The following is a 17,326-nucleotide window of genomic DNA, read 5'->3' as shown; positions in this document are numbered from 1 at the left end:
TTATGAACTGAGCTCTGCCCAAGGCTTCCAGAGAGCAGAGGAGATGGTTCTAAGCTAAGCACCCACTAAGTGGTGGCAATGAGACCAGTATCAAACTTTGGAATGCAAGGGCTCCCCCACCCCCAGACACACATTAACTTTGTTAAACAAAAAACAAGGAAAACAACCGCGACAAACAGGGATGAGAGCTACCGATTAAGGCATGTTCTTGGCATTATTTTGAATTCTAGAAGCTTCTAAGTTTAGGGAGGTGGCAGCCAGCTGGCTCACACTGGTCTGAGACAAACATCAGGAACCCCTTCCAAGGTTAAGAGTTATCACATCTGGACTGTAACTAAGGCTTTCAAGTGAGAGATGGAATGGTGGCGGGTAGCTGCTGGTGCTGGGCTGACTCTTCAACTAGAGTTTCAAACTCATCTGAGACCTAAACAAGTGTTTGGCATCTTTTGTTCTATCCGCATCACAACCGCCCTGTTGTATTTTGTTCATTCATACAAAAAGTCCGTTGGCTTTTATTTCAACAAGAATGAAACCTTGTAATAAAAATTAAAAAAAAAAAAAAGGAAAAAAAGAGAAAACCGAAAGGGAAGGGGCGGGGTCCCTCCCAGCACAGTTCGAGTCCAAGTGCTGGGCGGCCCGTAGGTCGGGCTGCGGCGGTCACCCCCGCCCGGTGGCCCCTGCAGCGCCTCTCCCAACCCCTCGCGGGCGCCCCCTTGCCTCAGTCATCGGAGATGGAGAGGCGGCTGAAGATGGGCAGGCGCCGGCCGGGGTCCAGGCTGGGGGACTCGGAGCCGCTGAGGCTGCCTGAGCTCAGCGAGCCGCTCAGGTAGCTGTCGCGGTCCGACAGCGAGTCCGGGGGGCTGGGGGGCGCGTCGAACACGGGCGATTCCGACAGACGGCGCGGCAGCTGGAAGCCGAAGGGCGGCGAGGGCGGCGCGGGGGTCGGGCCGGGGGGCGGCGCGGGCCCCGCCAGGCCCTGCTGCTGGCTGCGGTAGTAGGCGGCGGCCGCGGCGGCGAAGCTGTGGGTCTGGATGGCAAGCGGCGTGATGAGGCTGCTCAGCTCCGGGCCGAAGGCGAAGGCGTTGTTGGCGCACGAGGTGCCCGAGCAGGAGGCGCAGGGGGGCCCGGGGGGCAGCAGGTCGTCGGCGCCCCCGGGCCCGTAGAGCAGCGCGGCCGCGGCGGCCGCCGCCGCCGAGGCGCAGCACGTCGGGGCGCCCGAGGGCGTGGAGGCCGCCGAGGCGGAGGAGCACGAAGAGGCGGAGGAGGAGCAGGACGAGGCCGAGGAGCAGGGGGGCGGCGGCGGCGGCGTGCGCGACGTGGGGCTGTCGAGCAGCAGCGGCGACTCCAGCCCCCCCGGCGACTGGTGGTGGCCCGACGGGAAGCCGGAGAAACTGAGGCTGTGGTGCAGCTTGGGCCGCGGCTCCCGGGCGAAGCCCAGGTGCAGCGCGTCGCGTGCGCCCAAGGCTCGCAGGTCCCCGGAGGCGCCCCCCGACGGCGCGGGCCGCCGCTCGTCCGCGTTGTGGATGAAGTGGCAGCGGGGGCCGTAGGGGCAGAAGCCGATGGTGTGGAAGGTGCGGCACAGCTCCGTCTTGTACTTGGGGTGCCGGGTGAGGCTGCGCAGCTCGTGGAAGCCGTGCGCGAACTGGCACTTCTCGCCGTACTTGCACGTGCCGCTCTCCTCGAAGGGCCGGCACAGCTCCGTCTTGTAGCGCGTCGAGTTGATCTGGGAGCCGCTGCCCCCCTTCTGCTGCTGCTGCTGCAGGTGCAGGAGGTGCTGGCTGCGCTCGCCGTTCTCGCTGAACGAGCGGTCTCGGAACTTGCTCTCCTTGGTGCCCAGCGCCGTGCCGCCGCCCCCCGAGGGCTCCTTGAGCTGGCCGTAGGAGGACGGGCCGCCCGCGCCCGCGGAGGCGCAGCTGCCGCCGTTAGGGGCGCCCGGGAACTTGGGCGAGCAGCTGCCCGGACTGGGCGCGGGGTGTGCGAGCGCGTGGAGGTTGCTGGCCGAATGGCGTCGCAGGAAGCCCGGGGTGAAGCTCGAGCTAGGGGCAGCGGCCACGGGCGTCCCCACCGCCTTCTTGTCCAGCATGTTGTTCAGATTGAGGTTGGCCAGGGATTTCTCCGTCTGCCAGGGAGAGGGAGGGAGGGGACGGGATGAAGATCGGAGGGGAAGGAGAGTTGGGGCGAACTGCAGTGAACGCCTGCTCCCAACTGCCCGCTTTCCTTTCGCCCGCGCCGTTTCAATTCGGCCTCCAGCGCTACACTAGCAAAACGCAGGCCGGCCAGAGCGGAGGCCTCCCACCCGGGCCGCGCCGGGGCCGGCCAGCCATGTGATCCCGGGCCCGCGGCCACGGGGTGGGCGGCGCGAGCCCCGTCCGGGAAGTCCCGGCAGCGTGGCCGCGGTCGGCCCGGGAGGAGCGCCCCGGCCGCGCCGCCGCTCGCTCCCTCCCAGCCCTCCACGCCCACAGCCGCGAGCACAGAGGGCTGCTAAGTCCAGGACTTCCCTCCACCCGCAAAGTCAACTTGGAAAGGTCCCTCCCGCCCCGGCCCGGCGGCCAGTCTCGGAACTCCAGGGGTTCCAGGCCGTCCGCCATCCTTCCCCTGCGCCGACTTACTTTGCACAAGAAGTCGATATCGTAGAAGGCGGACAGAAGTGTGGTCGACATTTTTCCCGGGTCCTGTGTTGGTCGGCACTGCAAGCGGGGGAGCTTGGGAGGAGCTCTCGGCGCGGCGCGGACCGGCTGGAGCCGAGACGGATAACGGGCGAGGGGCGGGGAGGGACGGAAAGTTTGCTTGCGGGGCCGGCGAGGAGGGAGGAGGCCGCGGCGCGGAGTGGGGGGCAGAGGAGAAGCGAGAGCGCGGCTCGGCGCCCCGGCCCGCCCCCCGCGCGAGCCGATGGCAGCTCGCGGACTGGTGGAACTCCGAGGCCCGCGAGCGCGCGCCCTATATACAGCCCGGGAGCGGCGCGGCGGCGGGGCAGAGCGCACGGGGGGAGGGGACCGCGCGCCGGCCCGCCGGGGTCTCCAGGCAACGCCGCCCGCCGGCTCGCGGACGTCAGGCGCCTCCTCGCTCTCTCATTGGTCGCCGCCAATTTTTCCCCCCTCGGGGAAGAGGGCGGGGCGGGCAGCCGGGGCGTCCGGGCGCTGGGCTGCGCTGCCCCTTAGGGTGCTGCTGGGTGGCGGCGGGAAGGTCCCGCTCCCCTCCGCCTCCGGGGCTCTAACGTTGGAAAGCACGTTCACGTTCTGGGACCACCGGGACCGGGCCTCTCCCCTCCCGATCGTCCTGCGCCGAGCGGCGCAGCTCTTATCTCCCATCCTTGTTTTTGCTCGGCGCGCGGGAATTGCAAAATGCAACAATATTGCAATAGTGAGTGTGGCCAGGCTGGTTGGCAAAGGGTGCTTGGCCTAGGGCGCCCCGGGGCTCGCGGCCCGTCCCGTAGGTGGGCCCCGGTGCACGTGGAGACTCTGCAGGGGTGGGGGCGGGAGCGGCCAGCCTGGAGGAGCAGTGGCCCGTTTCTCCGCCCCTCTCCCCGCCCAGGCTCGGTAAACAGGACGAGTGCGCTGGGGCCTGCGGGGCAGGGCTGAGAGTCTGAGGACAAGGCGCTGGCTTTGCTAATCACATCACAAGACCTTGAGCCTGGGCCAAAGGCGCGGAGTGGCGCGGGAAGTCCAGGGCGGGAGAGCCGATTCGGGGGGACTAGAGGGAAGTCGGGGGGCAGTGTGGACATGGAGGAAGTCACTTCCCACACCTTTGTGTCCTCTGGGTGGCCTGGCCTCCCCACCCATCTTGGGTGGGGGTGCAGCTGCTGACCAAGGCTTCCCGCCTGCACAGCCGTGGCCTGTCGAGTCCTGCAACCATTTCTCTTCCGCTGTGGGAGGGACCGCATCAAATCTAAGCTCGGTGCTGGCTGCCGGAGGCGGTGGTTGCTGAATTGCCACCAAGGTGTGTGGGGGTCCCTAAGTCTGTTGGCTTTGGTGCGTTCCCAGAAGTCGCCTGGCCCTTTCTGAGAGGAGGCACACACCCCCACCTAGCGCCCAGTGAGGCTAAAGCCGCCGACAGCTTTGCTCGGCTATTGTGGTCAGGTCCAAACCTTTCTCCCTCCTCGGAGTCCATACTGGCTGCCAAAAGCTGGACTCGGGCCCATGATTTCACCCAGCTGGCCGCCCAGGCTGCTCCGGGTGGAAGGCACCGCAGCTGCCAGGAAAGGACGCTTGACCTACACCCTCCCCACGTTGTTCTTCCTGTCGGCTAGCACTCAGTGCAGCTTGTGCTTGGGCTGTATCAGTTAACCTGGAAGGGAAGGAGGTAGGCCTGTCATTACACAGGCTCCGGAGTCCAGCGCGCATCTACCTGCACAGTTAGAGCTCAGGGCAGAGCTTGAGGACCTTAGGGTCACGCATGTAGTGCTGGGTGGGTAGCGGCTCGCACCCGTAATGCACTTGGAAGGCTGTGGCAGGCAGACTGTGGTGAGTTTCAGCCAGCCTAGCGAGCTTAGCGTGAGACGCTACCTCAATCAAGGAAAAATACGGATTGGAGCTGAGGCTCTATCCCGGGAAGTCATGTAGTCTGAGGCAGATCAGTCTGTTTGGTATTTGTGTGTGTGTGTGTGTTTACTTGTAACACAAAGATAAAATTCTTTCTTTCATCACTCCATCACCTCTGTCAAGGTACAAACAAGATATCCAACGTGTTTAAAAGATAAATAAAACCCTCACCTGATTTTCTATGTTAAAGCGATCTGGCTTTTGGTTGTGGCCAGAGCAGAGGGACTGAGGGTCACCCAAACCCTAGGATCCCCAAGTGCAGTGACTTCAGGAAAGATGGCTGCGCCACTCTTCCCACCATGCTGCCTTGGCCCCTAGAGACTGCTGGGCAGCTGTGGAGAGGGCCCGAAACATGAGCGTGAGTCTCTGTGACTAAGTTTTTCCAGGTTCTTCTCAGGGTGCCTCGGGAAAGCATGCAGCAGACATTCCCTTAGCTGCTGCTAGGATTTCAGACACAAACCTGTGGAAACATCCATCACTCCTGCCCTCCCAGGCTGGCCACAGCCAGCCAAGATCTAAATCTGGAGTGATTCCCAGCCAACACCCACTGGGTAGACTTGGTAGGATGGTCTTGGAGATAACATAAGGTATGTTCTGGTACATGCTTTGGTACAGCGCGCCTGCTAGTGTGAGATGGTTGTATTGTTATGTAACTGCTTTCACTTCATTTTCCATGGGAGGGAGAGGGAAGGTTCCATGAGCTGGCTTTTGTTGGGCCCCGGTCAGAGTACATCTCTTGAGATTATCACCACATTACACACCAGCTCCTCTGACCAGCTAGATCTTAAAACAGTAGTGTAATGCTGGGCATTGTGGTATGTGCCTGTAATCTTGGCACTCGAGAGACAGAGGCAGGAGGATTGATGCAAGTTTGAGGCCAGCCTGGTAAATAGCAAGCCAGATTCAGAAAAATAAAAGCAAAACCCAAAACAAAGTAGAAACTGTTAGGTTTTCAATTTTTCCTCAAGGGTGGGCTGCGCTGACACCTAACTAGGTAATGAGCACAGGGTCATACACACCACACCTGGTGCTGCGTGTCTGCAAAGCCACCTGTGGGTTCTCTGCTCCTCATGGTCACTGTGGATGTTGCTCCTGCCTCTCTCTTCTGCACGCCATTGCCCACACTCCCAGCACAGCTGTGTTTTTATGGTGCTGATGGTTTTCTTCTCAGAGACCAATGACATGTGAAACCTCAGCTCTTCTGCAGAAGGAAGTGGCATAGCAAAGGCTTCTCTAATCTGCACATTCAATCCCTTTCCCCATAATTCTAAGTGACCGCTCAGCTGTATTTGTGGGCCTTCCAAGCGCCTAACTTTAGCTGGCATGGTCTTTGTAGATAACCAGGAATGTGGACCCGGCTACAACACATCCAAGCCATGAACTTGACGGAAACTGTGGGTGACACTCACTCTGAGAGCATACAGTAACAGTGGCAAGCTGGGACTGTGATGGTATGGCTCAGTGGATTAAGGTGCTGACTTTGCGAGCCTGAACCCGAGCCGGATCTCTGCACCGCATGTGAAGGTGAAGGGAGAGAACTGACTCTATGAAGTTGTCCTCTGACTTCCACAGACGTGCATGCCCGGGCACAGGTGCGGAGAATAATTTAAAATAAGTTTTAAGGTAGTAAGTGAGGAACTAGATTAGCAGCATAATGTGTGCAAGAGAGCCACCTGCTGGGTGTCCGAGGAAGCCAGCTGGGCTGGGCTTGAAGCGACAAGAACCCTTAAGGTCTCTAGATGGAATTACTCAAGTGGATAAATGTGTTTATTGGAATCTGAATAAGAATCGTTTTGTTGTTTCCACCAATCACAGGACAGTAAACAGTGTAGGCATCAAATGAACCAAGCATTTGTTCAGGCTTCTCTTTTCCCCAGGCTCCATCAAACAGCTGAAGTAAAGACAACCAGGTTTCCTAACCTTGGCAGGCATTTCTGGGGGACACAGGAGGGACTCGTAATATGGGCCACTGAAGGACTTGTAAACATAGATAAAAAAACACAAGTATTTGCATGGGGAAGATTCTTAATTCTCCCAGAATATAACACTTGGAACATATTTCTCCTTTGCTAAAATGGAAAAAAGTTTAGAAATACAAGTAGGTGTTTGCAAACTAATCCAGTTCCTATATCCAGACCAAAACAATTAAGAGCACTGTGTGTGTGTGTGTGTGTTCGAGTGTGCTTGGGAGGAGAGGACTTGTGTGTGCTAAAACTCAATATTCAGTAGCCAGAGTGCACGGGAGGTAGGCCCTGGCTGGACTGAAGGTCCTCAGGGATGGAAAAGGCTGATTCAGGCCTGCAGGTGGCCTGCACCTGGAGACAGAGTAAATATTCAACACAGCAGCCTTATTTCCTCCAGTAGCTGCAGTGAGCTGGGCTCCTTTGAATGACTGTGCCGAGACAAAGCTCTCCTGGAAAGGGCAGGAGCCTAGTCTCCCAGAAGTGGGGGAGGCACAGAACCAAAGAGCAAAGAGTTTCAATTTATGTCCAAGTGTTCTTGCAAGCCTGGTTGGCTAGATAATCCACTTCCTGCCCAGCCTTCTTACTTCAACATGCTGCTTCTGTTTTTGAGGCCAGTAATTGTCTCCATTCCCTAGGACAGTCTTCAGCTCTGAGAGCTTCCTTTCCTTCCAGGAAGGCCAGCAGCCTCAGGACAGCCAAAGTCCTTTCCTCCTGAATGCGTAGCCTTGTGTATTCCACTGTCTTCAAAAACTCAGCCGACGGTGGAAGCTCTCTGAAGAGCTGAGAGATGAGGTGACGCTGCTCTGACGCTATCCTTTGCAGGTGACAGAGCTTCTGTGAGTGAGGGGACTGCCAGCCAGACTGACAGAGGCGATGGAAGAGTTGCCTACATAGGTATTTCACAAAGGTCAGGGTCTCAGCCCAGAAGTTGACTTCTGATTTTTCAAATATGTAGTCTTCTTCCTCCTACATTGAATGAAAAACACCCAAAGTAAACCGCACAGGGAATGCTGCCAAGCCCCAGGCGCACCCCATAGGGCCCTGCTAGATAGATGTGAGAGTTGTGTCTCCTGCAGAGCTGATAGAGGGCCCACTTAGGCCTGTCAGCACCCCGCCACACCACTCGCACCTCTGAAGGTCACCTTCTACGTTCACTCTTTGTACTTCTCTACCAGGGAGGAGTGCTTTCTCCCAGATGTGACATGACCTTTGATAAAGACGTGAAGCAGCTCAGAGCCAAGATATTTTGGGGAACTAATGGTGAGGAAGTGTGTCTTAGATTTTAAGGTGTACTGAGAAACCAGAGGAAGAAAGCACAGGGAAATCTTGGCGGCAAAGCAAAGAGTTAGTGAGTATATGTGTGACACCAGTCTTTAGAGACCACATTTCTAGAATGCCATGGTTCAGGGTCATTTCATCAAAACCATTTTACTACATCTCCACATTTTCTATGAGCAGACTGAGTTTTAACGAGTCAGTATAAGCTGACTCTTGGTCTGCTCAGGATGCCAAGATAGCTAGCAGTCGTATGGGGTGTGAAGATTTCTGTTTTTCCAGTGCCCATGTTGCCTGTGGGGGTCTTCAGGTCTTTCCAAGTATATGTGACGCCCTATCACTCAGGAAGAGGGCTCAGGTGCCATGTTCCCTAGAAGGCTCCTAATTCTTGGGACGACCCTTGCCCATGAGTTGACTCTAATCTTTTTTTCTCTCCAATCCCTTCATAGTTTTATTCTCAAAAATCAAGGTGCATTTTTCAAAGTGCTCCTCTTCACTTGCTCCTTGCCACTGAGCTCTCCAAAGTCCTGTGTGCTTCACCCAGGAGACTTTCTCCTAATCAGTCTTTACATCCAGAGGGCTAGAACACTGCCTGCCTCCCAGCTCCCTAAGTCACTGGGATTACCTGGTGTTCGCTCTGCTCACGGCCCTCGAGGCCATCACCCTCTCCCAGCAGCCATCCCAGTAGAATGGGCAGTCCTGGTACCAGCTGTTCCCACTGCTGGAGCAAGTCACACAGAACAGCCAAGGCCAGGGCCAGAGCAACAGAGGCATCCACCTGGCAGAAGGCAAACTCTGTAGAGAGAGGACAGAGGCAATCAATGAATTGTAGCTCAGGACCAGCTCCAAGAAGCCCAAAGAACTCTGGGAGTATGAAGAGTCTTAGATAAAATCTCTGTCATCACACTAGGGGTGCTGGAACAGCTTACTGAAGGCTGTCCCACCCGGGGTCCTTCTCTTGACCCTGCTAGAGTCCTAAGGCTGAATGCCACCGCCCTATCCTAGTCTAGAGCAGCACCTGTAGGCCTAGACATTTCCGTTAGCTCCTTTAGCACAAGCAGGAGAGGGAACTGTGTCATCTCAGAGCAGAGTGGTGCCTCACGTTACTTTACCTGTTCTACATGATCCACACATTATAGAAGCAATAAACTAGTAGCTGAGTGCCAATAAAATGTTATCTGTGCATGTTGTCCTTCAAATTTCATGCGTAAAAAATATTCTTTTCCTCTTTCAACCCCAGCCCCCACCTCCAAATACTAGGTCTCATGTAGCCCAGGCTGGATATGTTGTCAAGGATGACACTGATTCTGATTCTCTTCACCTCTTGGATCTGGGATTACAGACATGTACCGTCATACTTGGTTTGTAGCCAAGGATCACCTTGACCTTCTGATCTTTTCTGCCTTCAACTCCCAAGTATTGGGACTCCAAGTATTGGGACTGTAAGTGTGTGCCACCATGTCTGTCTGGTTTTATGCAATACTGGGGCAAGCACTCGAGGCAAGCATTCTGACAACTGAGCTCATCCCCAGCTCTCAAACCATTTACTAATGTAAAGCCTCATGCATCTCACAGCCATCCAAAAGCAGGTAGTGCACTGGGTGTTGGTCCTAATTTTGGTATGCAGGCGAGTCATCTACCACTGAGCTATGACCTTAGTTTAGGATTCTGCTGACAATTGTGCCTTTGTATTGATGGTGAAATTCTTTAGCCCCTTCACTTCCTGGCTCTCTGAGGGTGAGGTGCTGAAAGAGCGAGTGAGAAAGAGGAAGTAGGTATGTTGGGGGAACCGTGCTTACTTCAACTGTCTAGCCTTAGGCCTAAATATGGACTTGCAACCAGCGTTGGGGTGTTGACACTTTTACCACTGGTTCAAGCCTTCTCACCCCAATAGCTGGCAGCCTGAATCTCAAGACTTAAAGTTTCTCAACTCACAGGGTAGGTCTCTGCGGAACCCTCCTGCACTAGCGCCTCCACTTAATGATGCACTTCTACTGAGCCTTCCTATCTCCCAAATCCACAGTTCCAGCTCGGCCCAGAGACGGTCCCTAGCCGCCTGATAACCAGCTGAACGCGCTCGGCACACGGGAACTGAGGTGGAATCTGGGATGGAAGGTCAGGTCCCCTAGGTGTTGAGCTACGCTTCTGGAAGGTCTGCAGCACAGCTAGCCCTAGTGAGTGCGTGGGCTCCTGTCCTTTTAGGAGCTATGTTTTGTTTTGTTTTGTTTTGTTTTGTTTTTAATGGTGAGAAAAGCAGGTCAATGACAGTCCAACATGGTCAACACTGCTTGGAAGAGACAGAGTGGGGCCTTGACTCCCTTAGGCAGCCACAGGGCTGATCCCTCCACTCTCAGGGCCCTTGCTATCTGTCCTGCATGCTTCAGCCAGGCACTGCAGCAGGCACAAGGCTGCACCTTGGTGGTAGTGTAGTACTCAATACAGCTTGGGGCAGACTGTCCCTTTCCTGCAGAGTGGCACTGTGAGACAGACACCTTCTCTGAAGTCTGTTGAGGTGAACAAGGCATGCTGGTCTCTTCACTTTTACTCATTTAAAAAGACACATAGGCTGGAGAGATGCCTCAGTGGTTAAGAACACTGGCTGTTCTTCCGGAGGACCTGGGTTAAATTTCTAGTACCCAAGTGGCACTTCACAACTGTCTACAACTCCAATTCCAGAGGATCTGGCATCAATATACATAAAATAAATTAAAATAAAAAGGTACACATGTAAACCTGTATTATGGAATCAGCATCAGACCATCTGATCTTAATACCTTCCAGAAAAATTTACCCTCTGCCTGACCTTTCTCTCCCTTCTTTTTTATTTAACTTAAGGCAAAGACTGAAAACTTTGCAGGAAAGATAAATATCTCTTCTACCAGGCCAGGTGTGGAGGCACACACTTAAATCCCAGCACTTTGGAGGCAAAGGAAGGTAGTGATCCAGAGTTCAAGGCCAGCCTGGTCTACATAGTGAGTCCAGACTAGCCAGGGCTACATACCCTGTCTTAAACAAAATTCTCTTACCAGTAAAACCAGTGCCTGGAGCTCAGGTGGCGCATCTATTGAGTCTAATAAAGAGCACATGGGCATGAGCAGACACGCCACCAGGAAGGCCAGGCTGCTACACTGACAACAAAATGGTCGCACTGTGCTATGAGCTATCCTTGGGAAGGGGTAGACTGCCAAGATGATGGGACAAAAGAAGTATGTGTGGTGTGGCTGGACATAATCCTGGAGATGATCACATCTTGTGCACCAGGGAGGAAGCTGAGAAGGTGGAGTGCTGGGATCAGATGGAGTGGGTCCCCTGCTGAGGGATAGGTCCAGCATATACATTCCCTAGCTGACTACTTGGACCTAGAGTAAACTTACTGGACAAGTGAGCATGATCTCTGCTGGCCAAGCTGCCTCTCAAAGGGAGGCTGGAGAAGAGTGAAAGGGATTTTCCACTTAGCACTCAGGCTGGCAAGTCCATCAAGGAAATGAGAAAGCCAGCAGCCATGCAACAAGTGTGGTTAGGAGTCTACTGTGAACCCAGCATACCCAAAGGATCTTGAAAAAACAGAAACAAAAACTAAGGATACAATCTGAGAACTCTCTTTTTTCGATTTTAAAATTTATCACAAAGCTATCAGAATCAAGGCAATGCAGAGTGTGCGTGCGTGGCGTGTTACTGCTGGGGACTGAAATGGGCTGCATGTGTGCTAAGCACTCATCACCAGCGAATATTCCTCTAGCTTGGCAGTGTGGTTCTGACAAGATGACAGCTGTATGAATTAGTGGAACCAAGTGCAAAATCAATGGGTCTGGGGCTGTAGATCAGTTGATGTAGTGCTGCCTATTACATCAAGTCCTGAGTTCAATCCCCAGCCCCTCATAAGCCAGGTGTGCTGGTACATGTCTGAAATTCCAGCACTTTGGAGATGGGAGCAGCAAGACTAGGAATTCAGATCCAGACTTGGCTAGCTCCATGGTGAGTAGGCCAGCTGGGTTAATTGAGACCCTGCCACAAAACAAAACACCCCAAAACACGAGGCCTTGAGAGATGGATCAGCAGTGAACACTTAATGCTCTTTCAGAGAACCTGAGACCAATCCCCAGCACCCATGTGTGCGCATGTACATACATGTAACTTGCAGAGGCCAGAGAGGACTCTGGATTCCCTAGAGTGACAGGTGGTTGGGACCTGGCCAAGGGCATACCCTCACACCTGCTGTGCGAGGACCCGAGATGCCTGAGGAAAAACCCAGTCTCTTTCTCAGAGTGTGAATAACTTAGTTTGAGGGAAAATGACAAATTAGTCTGGTGTCCGGGAAAGAGGAGTGGCCGTGCCTCATGGAAGTGAACTGTGTACCCTACTTCTTGCTCTCTTACTACCTACCATTCACAGGGTGTTCTCTTGCCTTGCCCCTATGGACATTCGAATATGTGAGCCTTTGATGAGAAAACAGCAGCCTCATGTCAGCCTGACCTTGACAGATGTGGACACCAAGCAAGACCTTCAACCACAGTCCTCTTCTTACCTGCCTGCTTCCTTTCTCTTCCCTTCCCCACTTTGGTTCCAGTTTGCTTCATCTGGTTTATCTTTTTTATCCCCTTAAGTTAGTCTGACCTGCCTCAGGATCCCTTATAGTGACTTCTCCTAAATGGTAAAGGGGATGATCCATGGCTAAACCCTGTGGCTCTCATATTCCTTGAACTGTCCACTAAAGTAGTCCTGGGGAGTAGCTGGGGATGTAGCTCAGTGGTAGAGTGCTTTTCTTGCACTGAAGGAGGTTCCGGGGTTCAGTCCTTAGGACTTTATATATCTATCTCTCTCTACAGATATAGGGAGGTAACACATATGGAGAGAGGGCATGTCTGTGTGTACTGGGGCTCCCACAGATACCAGCCATTACCACTGGATTACAGTCTTATATTAGACAATCTAGTGCAAGAATGAGGTCAATGACAATGTTGTTACTGTCTTATGTTCAGGGCTGTTGCCATTTGGAGGAGTACATAGGTCAGGATTGCACAGGCAGTGAGTAACAAGTAGCCTGGCTCTACAGCCCAAGTTCTGGATCATTTTGCTAAGCTGCCTCCTGCCAGTGCTTTGCCCTCTGCCCTGCTTGATGTCTCAGGATCTTCATCTATGGCCCCATTAGCCAGGTCTCCTAGCCTCTGGGCTTCAGTTAGATTCATTCAATAGGAAAAGAGGAGGAAGGAAAAGTTGAGAGTAATTCTTTCCTGTGTCCTTCTCCGTGACTCAAGGTTCTGGTAGTGGCTAGACACTGGCACTGTCCTCCCCACACCAGCTCTTCCTGTACTCAAGCCTTCCCTCTGCCTGATGGGCAGCCATATTTCTACTGTTGCTTGTTTCTGGGTGCCTCAAGTTCACGGTTGCTTCCCTTCACCTAGTGGCTCCCCCCAGGAAGGATGCTACATCTCAAGGGATAGCTGCCTGTCAGGATACAGTCTGGTTGTCACAATTAGGAGATTATTGGCATGTGATGTGTAGTGAGAGTTAACGTTCTGTAAGGCACGTGCCAGCCACCATCAGTGTCACAGGACCCAGAGTAAGACCTTAACCCTATCACAATCTCATACGACTCATCACTAAAGTCTATCATAACACAGCAAATGGGCAGAGAAACTATCTTTAGGGTCCCTACTAATGACAGGTTGGGTCTCCATCTGGGGCAGATATGGAGAGGTTTACCTCTTTACCTTCCCCTTTCTGGAAGGCACTCCTGAGGATATGTTCTTTGCATCCTCTGGCAATAGGTTGCAAGCAGCCATTTCCCTGGAACTATAGAGCCCTTTCTGCCCAGAGGTGTAAATGTGTTTTCAGGTCTAAAGGAATCTCCTATCACCATTATTTGACATTTAAAAATACACAGGACAAAAACCTTTTCACATATTATACTTTTGATTTTGCTTCATTTTCTACCTGTTTTAAAAGAAAACAATTGGCCTAGGTTCCCAAAGTTCCTGTATTTCTCTCTCTAGTGTGAGCTGCACAGATGTGCTTATCTGGCATCACATATATGGCTACCCAAAGGAATGGTTTTGTTTTTAATCTGGAATGGGAACAAACTAGGAAATCCTCATTCTTTCCTTCCTTCCTTCCTTCCTTCCTTCCTTCCTTCCTTCCTTCCTTCCTTCCTTCCCCCTCTCTCTGTCTTTCCCTCTCCCATCTCTCTTTCTCTTCCTCTCTTTCTTTCCTAAGACAGGCCTCAGTGTAGTCTAGCTTGGCCTCAAACCTAGTGCACAGATGAAAATGACGTCAGGTTCATGATTTCCTGCCTCCACATCTGGACTGTTGGAATTGCAGGGCTATGTTACAATGCCTGGCTCTTTTAATTTCATTTTTACAAATGATTTTAAAAAGATTTACTTTTATTCATGTATAAGTGTGTGTGTGTGTGTGTGTGTGTGTGTGTGTGTCCATCCCTATATGCTTTCAGGTGCCTTTGGAGGCCAGAAAAAAGTGTTGGATCCCCTGGAATTTGAGTTTTAGGCAGTTAGTTGTGAAAGGCCCAACATGGGTGCTGGGATTTGAACTCCAGTCCTCTGGAAAGGCTGCAGGTACTCTTAACCATTGGGTTATCTCTTTAGTTGCCCCCCCTGAAAATATTTTAAAAGCTGAAATGACAATAAATTAGAAAATATAAATTAACTTCAAATAACTGAGTAAGTACATTTCCCCCAAGTCTATTTATTTAATTTTATTTTTTGTTTTTGGGATAGGATTTCATTGTATTGCCCTGAGTGATCTGGAACTTTCTTAAAAGTGTGCACTTCCTGTTCTGCAGAGCCAGAGCTCATAGAGAAGGGTTAGTTAGAGCTGCTTAGCTCTGCGCCCAGCACAAGCATACACAACATACGCATTCTTGCACTCTGATCATACTGATAAATAAGGACCCAAACAAACAGTAAGAAAGTCTCCGAACAGCACAACTTCTCCAAGGAATCTGAGGTCTCTATGCCCTTCCGAGAACTTCTGATGTCATTCATTGCTCTGTGTGTGTGTTCTCCTGCACTGCCAGATTCTTTGGTGCCTGTGCCCACACTAGATGAGACCTGCCATGTGGCCCTGGTATGTGGAGGACTGAACCCAGCTCAGTATACTTGGGCCTGTACTAGGCTTCTACACATGGCAAAATCTTCTGGCTTGCATCAGTTCAGCCCCGCTCCTCCAGAAAACCATCATCTGCACAGCCTCTGGTCATGAGACCTGCTCCTTGGTGGCTTTCTTCTGCTGAGTACCCAAGGGTCCCATGCCTGTAGCTCTGAGGATGGTAGAAGGATTGTGTTATTCTACTCTGCCCTAAAGTGATTTCCTTGCAGTGACACTCTGACCACAACCTCACTAATGCTGACACACTGGGAGACTCTTGTGGGGTACCAGGAAGACTGGGGCTCCCATTCCAATCCCTCTTTCCTGGCCAAGACAGAGCTCAGTGACTCTGCGTACACATTCTACATTCCTCACTCACCAGATACCTTGACACATTTCTTTCCTATTCCATGAAGTCACTTCAGTGTTCCTCAGCTGATCTCTGAAGGCATTTCTTCCCAGTCTGAGCTCTTACGACTAAATGTCTGTTAAGAATTTGCAAAGCCACAGTGTCACTGCCTAGCCCTATTCCCCTTGACTGATGCACACGTACACATATACTTACATACTCTAAATGTAAAAAAAGAAAAGATTTAGAAACACTTTTCAAAATGTTAAGTGTCTATGATTCAGAGTCTCTGGGAATCACTGCTCCTGATTTGAGAATGAACTCAGAGCTTTGGAGATGTTGGTCAAGTGACACACCAGCCATATTCTCTACCCTCTGAATTTTCTACCTTGAAACTGAATTTATGCTCAACCCCCTACCCCAACACCCTTATCTGTCCCATGTCACCTCTATTCCCTAGAAGCTGCTCTGGAAAGATAGTCCCCCTACCAAAGGCCTGGTACCCACTTGCTGACATGGCTCTAGGCTGCTGGGAATGGGGAGCTGAGCATGAAGAAGGCCTGGGAGAGGGAAAAGAAGCAAGAAGAGAGGGCATAAAACCTCTCAAGAACAAGCATGGAAGAAATACCAGTTCGGAGGAGGGCAGCAGTGAGGCCAAGTGAGCAGGAAGAAGGGTAGAAGGTTCAGGGTGCATGCACATATTGATTTTAAATTCTCAAAAATTTGTATGTGTATGTCTGTGTTTGTGTGTGTGTGTGTGTGTGTGTGTGTGTGTGTGTGTGTGTGAGAGAGAGAGAGAGAGAGAGAGAGAGAGAGAGAGAGAGGATAGTCTGTGGTTCTTTCCTTCCACGAGTGGGGTCTAACTCAGGGTTCTCAAGGTTTAGTGCTTGATGGCTTAAAACTGATGGCCTGGCCTTAGCTGCCCGAGACTTGGTGTAATAGGTGGGCATTAATCATACCTTGCTTGAAGGATAGGTTTAGGGAAGGGAAGGATCAGACTTTGCATGCAGTGAAAAGCCTTCATCTTAGGAAGAAGCAGGCTGTTTCTGACTATGACAACAGCATATCACACTCACAATAACCAGAAGTCATTTTGATAGTGACAATGAAAGCACATGATAGTATGAACCCAGGACACTGAGACTTGGTGGAAATGAACACAAAAAATAAGTTAGACACAGTCTATAACTGGGAGTAAAAAAACTTTTCTTGACTGCAAACTCTGACAAAGGTAAGATTTTCTCTTAACTGAATTTACACACAGAGAAGTTGCTATTCAAGACTGTAAAGGAAAATAAGACTTGGTCTTGCCTTTCCTCTACAGAAAATTGATCCAGGAGTTAAATTGGCCTCATGAAGTTATGATGAGAGTCATTTCTTGAAATTACTTAAAAAGTAATCCATGTTGGTGTAGTTCAGATTAAAATTTGTTTTACAGAGTCACAGTGTCCTCTGGGTCGATGACGAGTCAAACACACTGACATTATTGTGGAATGTGTGCAGGCCTGAGGAGGAGGAGGAGGAGGAGGCAGCCGTTGTGTGTCTAGCCCACTTTTTGGAAGGGGCAGTCTGGCCTGCCCCACACTCCTCCTGTCTTGGCACTGAGGGCTGCTTGGCTCCACAGGTGCTGTGCTCTGGGGCTCTCTGCGACTCTCCAAAGCCCGACTCTACTGTTTTGACTGGCTCTTTCCCTCCAGGGGCATCTCATCTACTGTCCTAGCCTCTGTATTTTGACAGTGGGAGCCCTGAGCCCCCTGTGTACTTGCCCACAGGGCTGCTTTGATGCTGCTTTGCTTCTTTCTTGCTACTCTTGCTCTAGGAACAATGCTGGGTTCTTACCAGACTCCTGGGAGCTAAATCACCCTCCTTGACTCAGAGCTATTCCCTCTCCTGAGAAAGCAGCTCTGACCTAACTGGGCATAGTACCCATGCCTGTAACCTCAGCACTCAGGAGACGGAGGCAGGAGGACCAGGGGTTCAAGGCCAACTAGGACTACATGAGATTGTCTCAAAAAACCAACCAACCTTAAACCCAAACCAACCCATCCTACAAACAAAAGCAGCCCTGAGCAAATTGTGCCTCATTGAGTCTCTGC

At 52.1% G+C, this 17,326-nt stretch overlaps 2 protein-coding genes across 2 annotated transcripts in view; both read right to left on the bottom strand.

Annotated features, from left to right (window-relative positions):
* Nucleotides 1-243: 243 nt before the first annotated feature.
* On the bottom strand, nucleotides 244-2,928 carry Zfp36l2 (ZFP36 ring finger protein like 2). Its single transcript, XM_021652875.2, has 2 exons — nucleotides 2,610-2,928; nucleotides 244-2,119 (listed from the first exon to the last, which is right to left on the bottom strand). The coding sequence occupies exons 1-2, from the start codon at nucleotides 2,658-2,660 to the stop codon at nucleotides 719-721; spliced, it is 1,452 nt and encodes a 483-aa protein (XP_021508550.1). The 5' UTR covers nucleotides 2,661-2,928; the 3' UTR covers nucleotides 244-718.
* A 3,355-nt stretch (nucleotides 2,929-6,283) lies between these two features.
* The window catches only part of Thada (THADA armadillo repeat containing), a 294,790-nt gene continuing 283,747 nt past the window's right edge, over nucleotides 6,284-17,326 (bottom strand). The window contains exons 37-38 of the mRNA XM_021652847.2: nucleotides 8,403-8,572; nucleotides 6,284-7,468 (exon numbers count right to left, since the gene is read on the bottom strand). Coding sequence (XP_021508522.1) covers nucleotides 7,088-7,468; nucleotides 8,403-8,572 — 551 coding nt within the window. The 3' untranslated portion in view covers nucleotides 6,284-7,087. The remainder of the gene's footprint in view (nucleotides 7,469-8,402; nucleotides 8,573-17,326) is intronic.

Source organism: Meriones unguiculatus, chromosome 1 (assembly GCF_030254825.1).
Source record: "Meriones unguiculatus strain TT.TT164.6M chromosome 1, Bangor_MerUng_6.1, whole genome shotgun sequence".
In the NCBI taxonomy this organism is placed as follows: domain Eukaryota; kingdom Metazoa; phylum Chordata; class Mammalia; order Rodentia; family Muridae; genus Meriones; species Meriones unguiculatus.
Note: the sequence above shows the minus strand (reverse complement) of the source record. Positions and strands in the feature narration are given on the sequence as shown.

Excerpts from the sequence above, each read along its gene's own strand:
- Zfp36l2 (XM_021652875.2), bottom strand. The coding sequence starts at position 2,660 with ATGTCGACCACACTTCTGTCCGCCTTCTACGATATCGACTTCTTGTGC. Across the intron at positions 2,120-2,609 it reads ATATCGACTTCTTGTGCAAA|ACGGAGAAATCCCTGGCCAA; the intron begins GTAAGTCGGCGC and ends TCTCCCTGGCAG.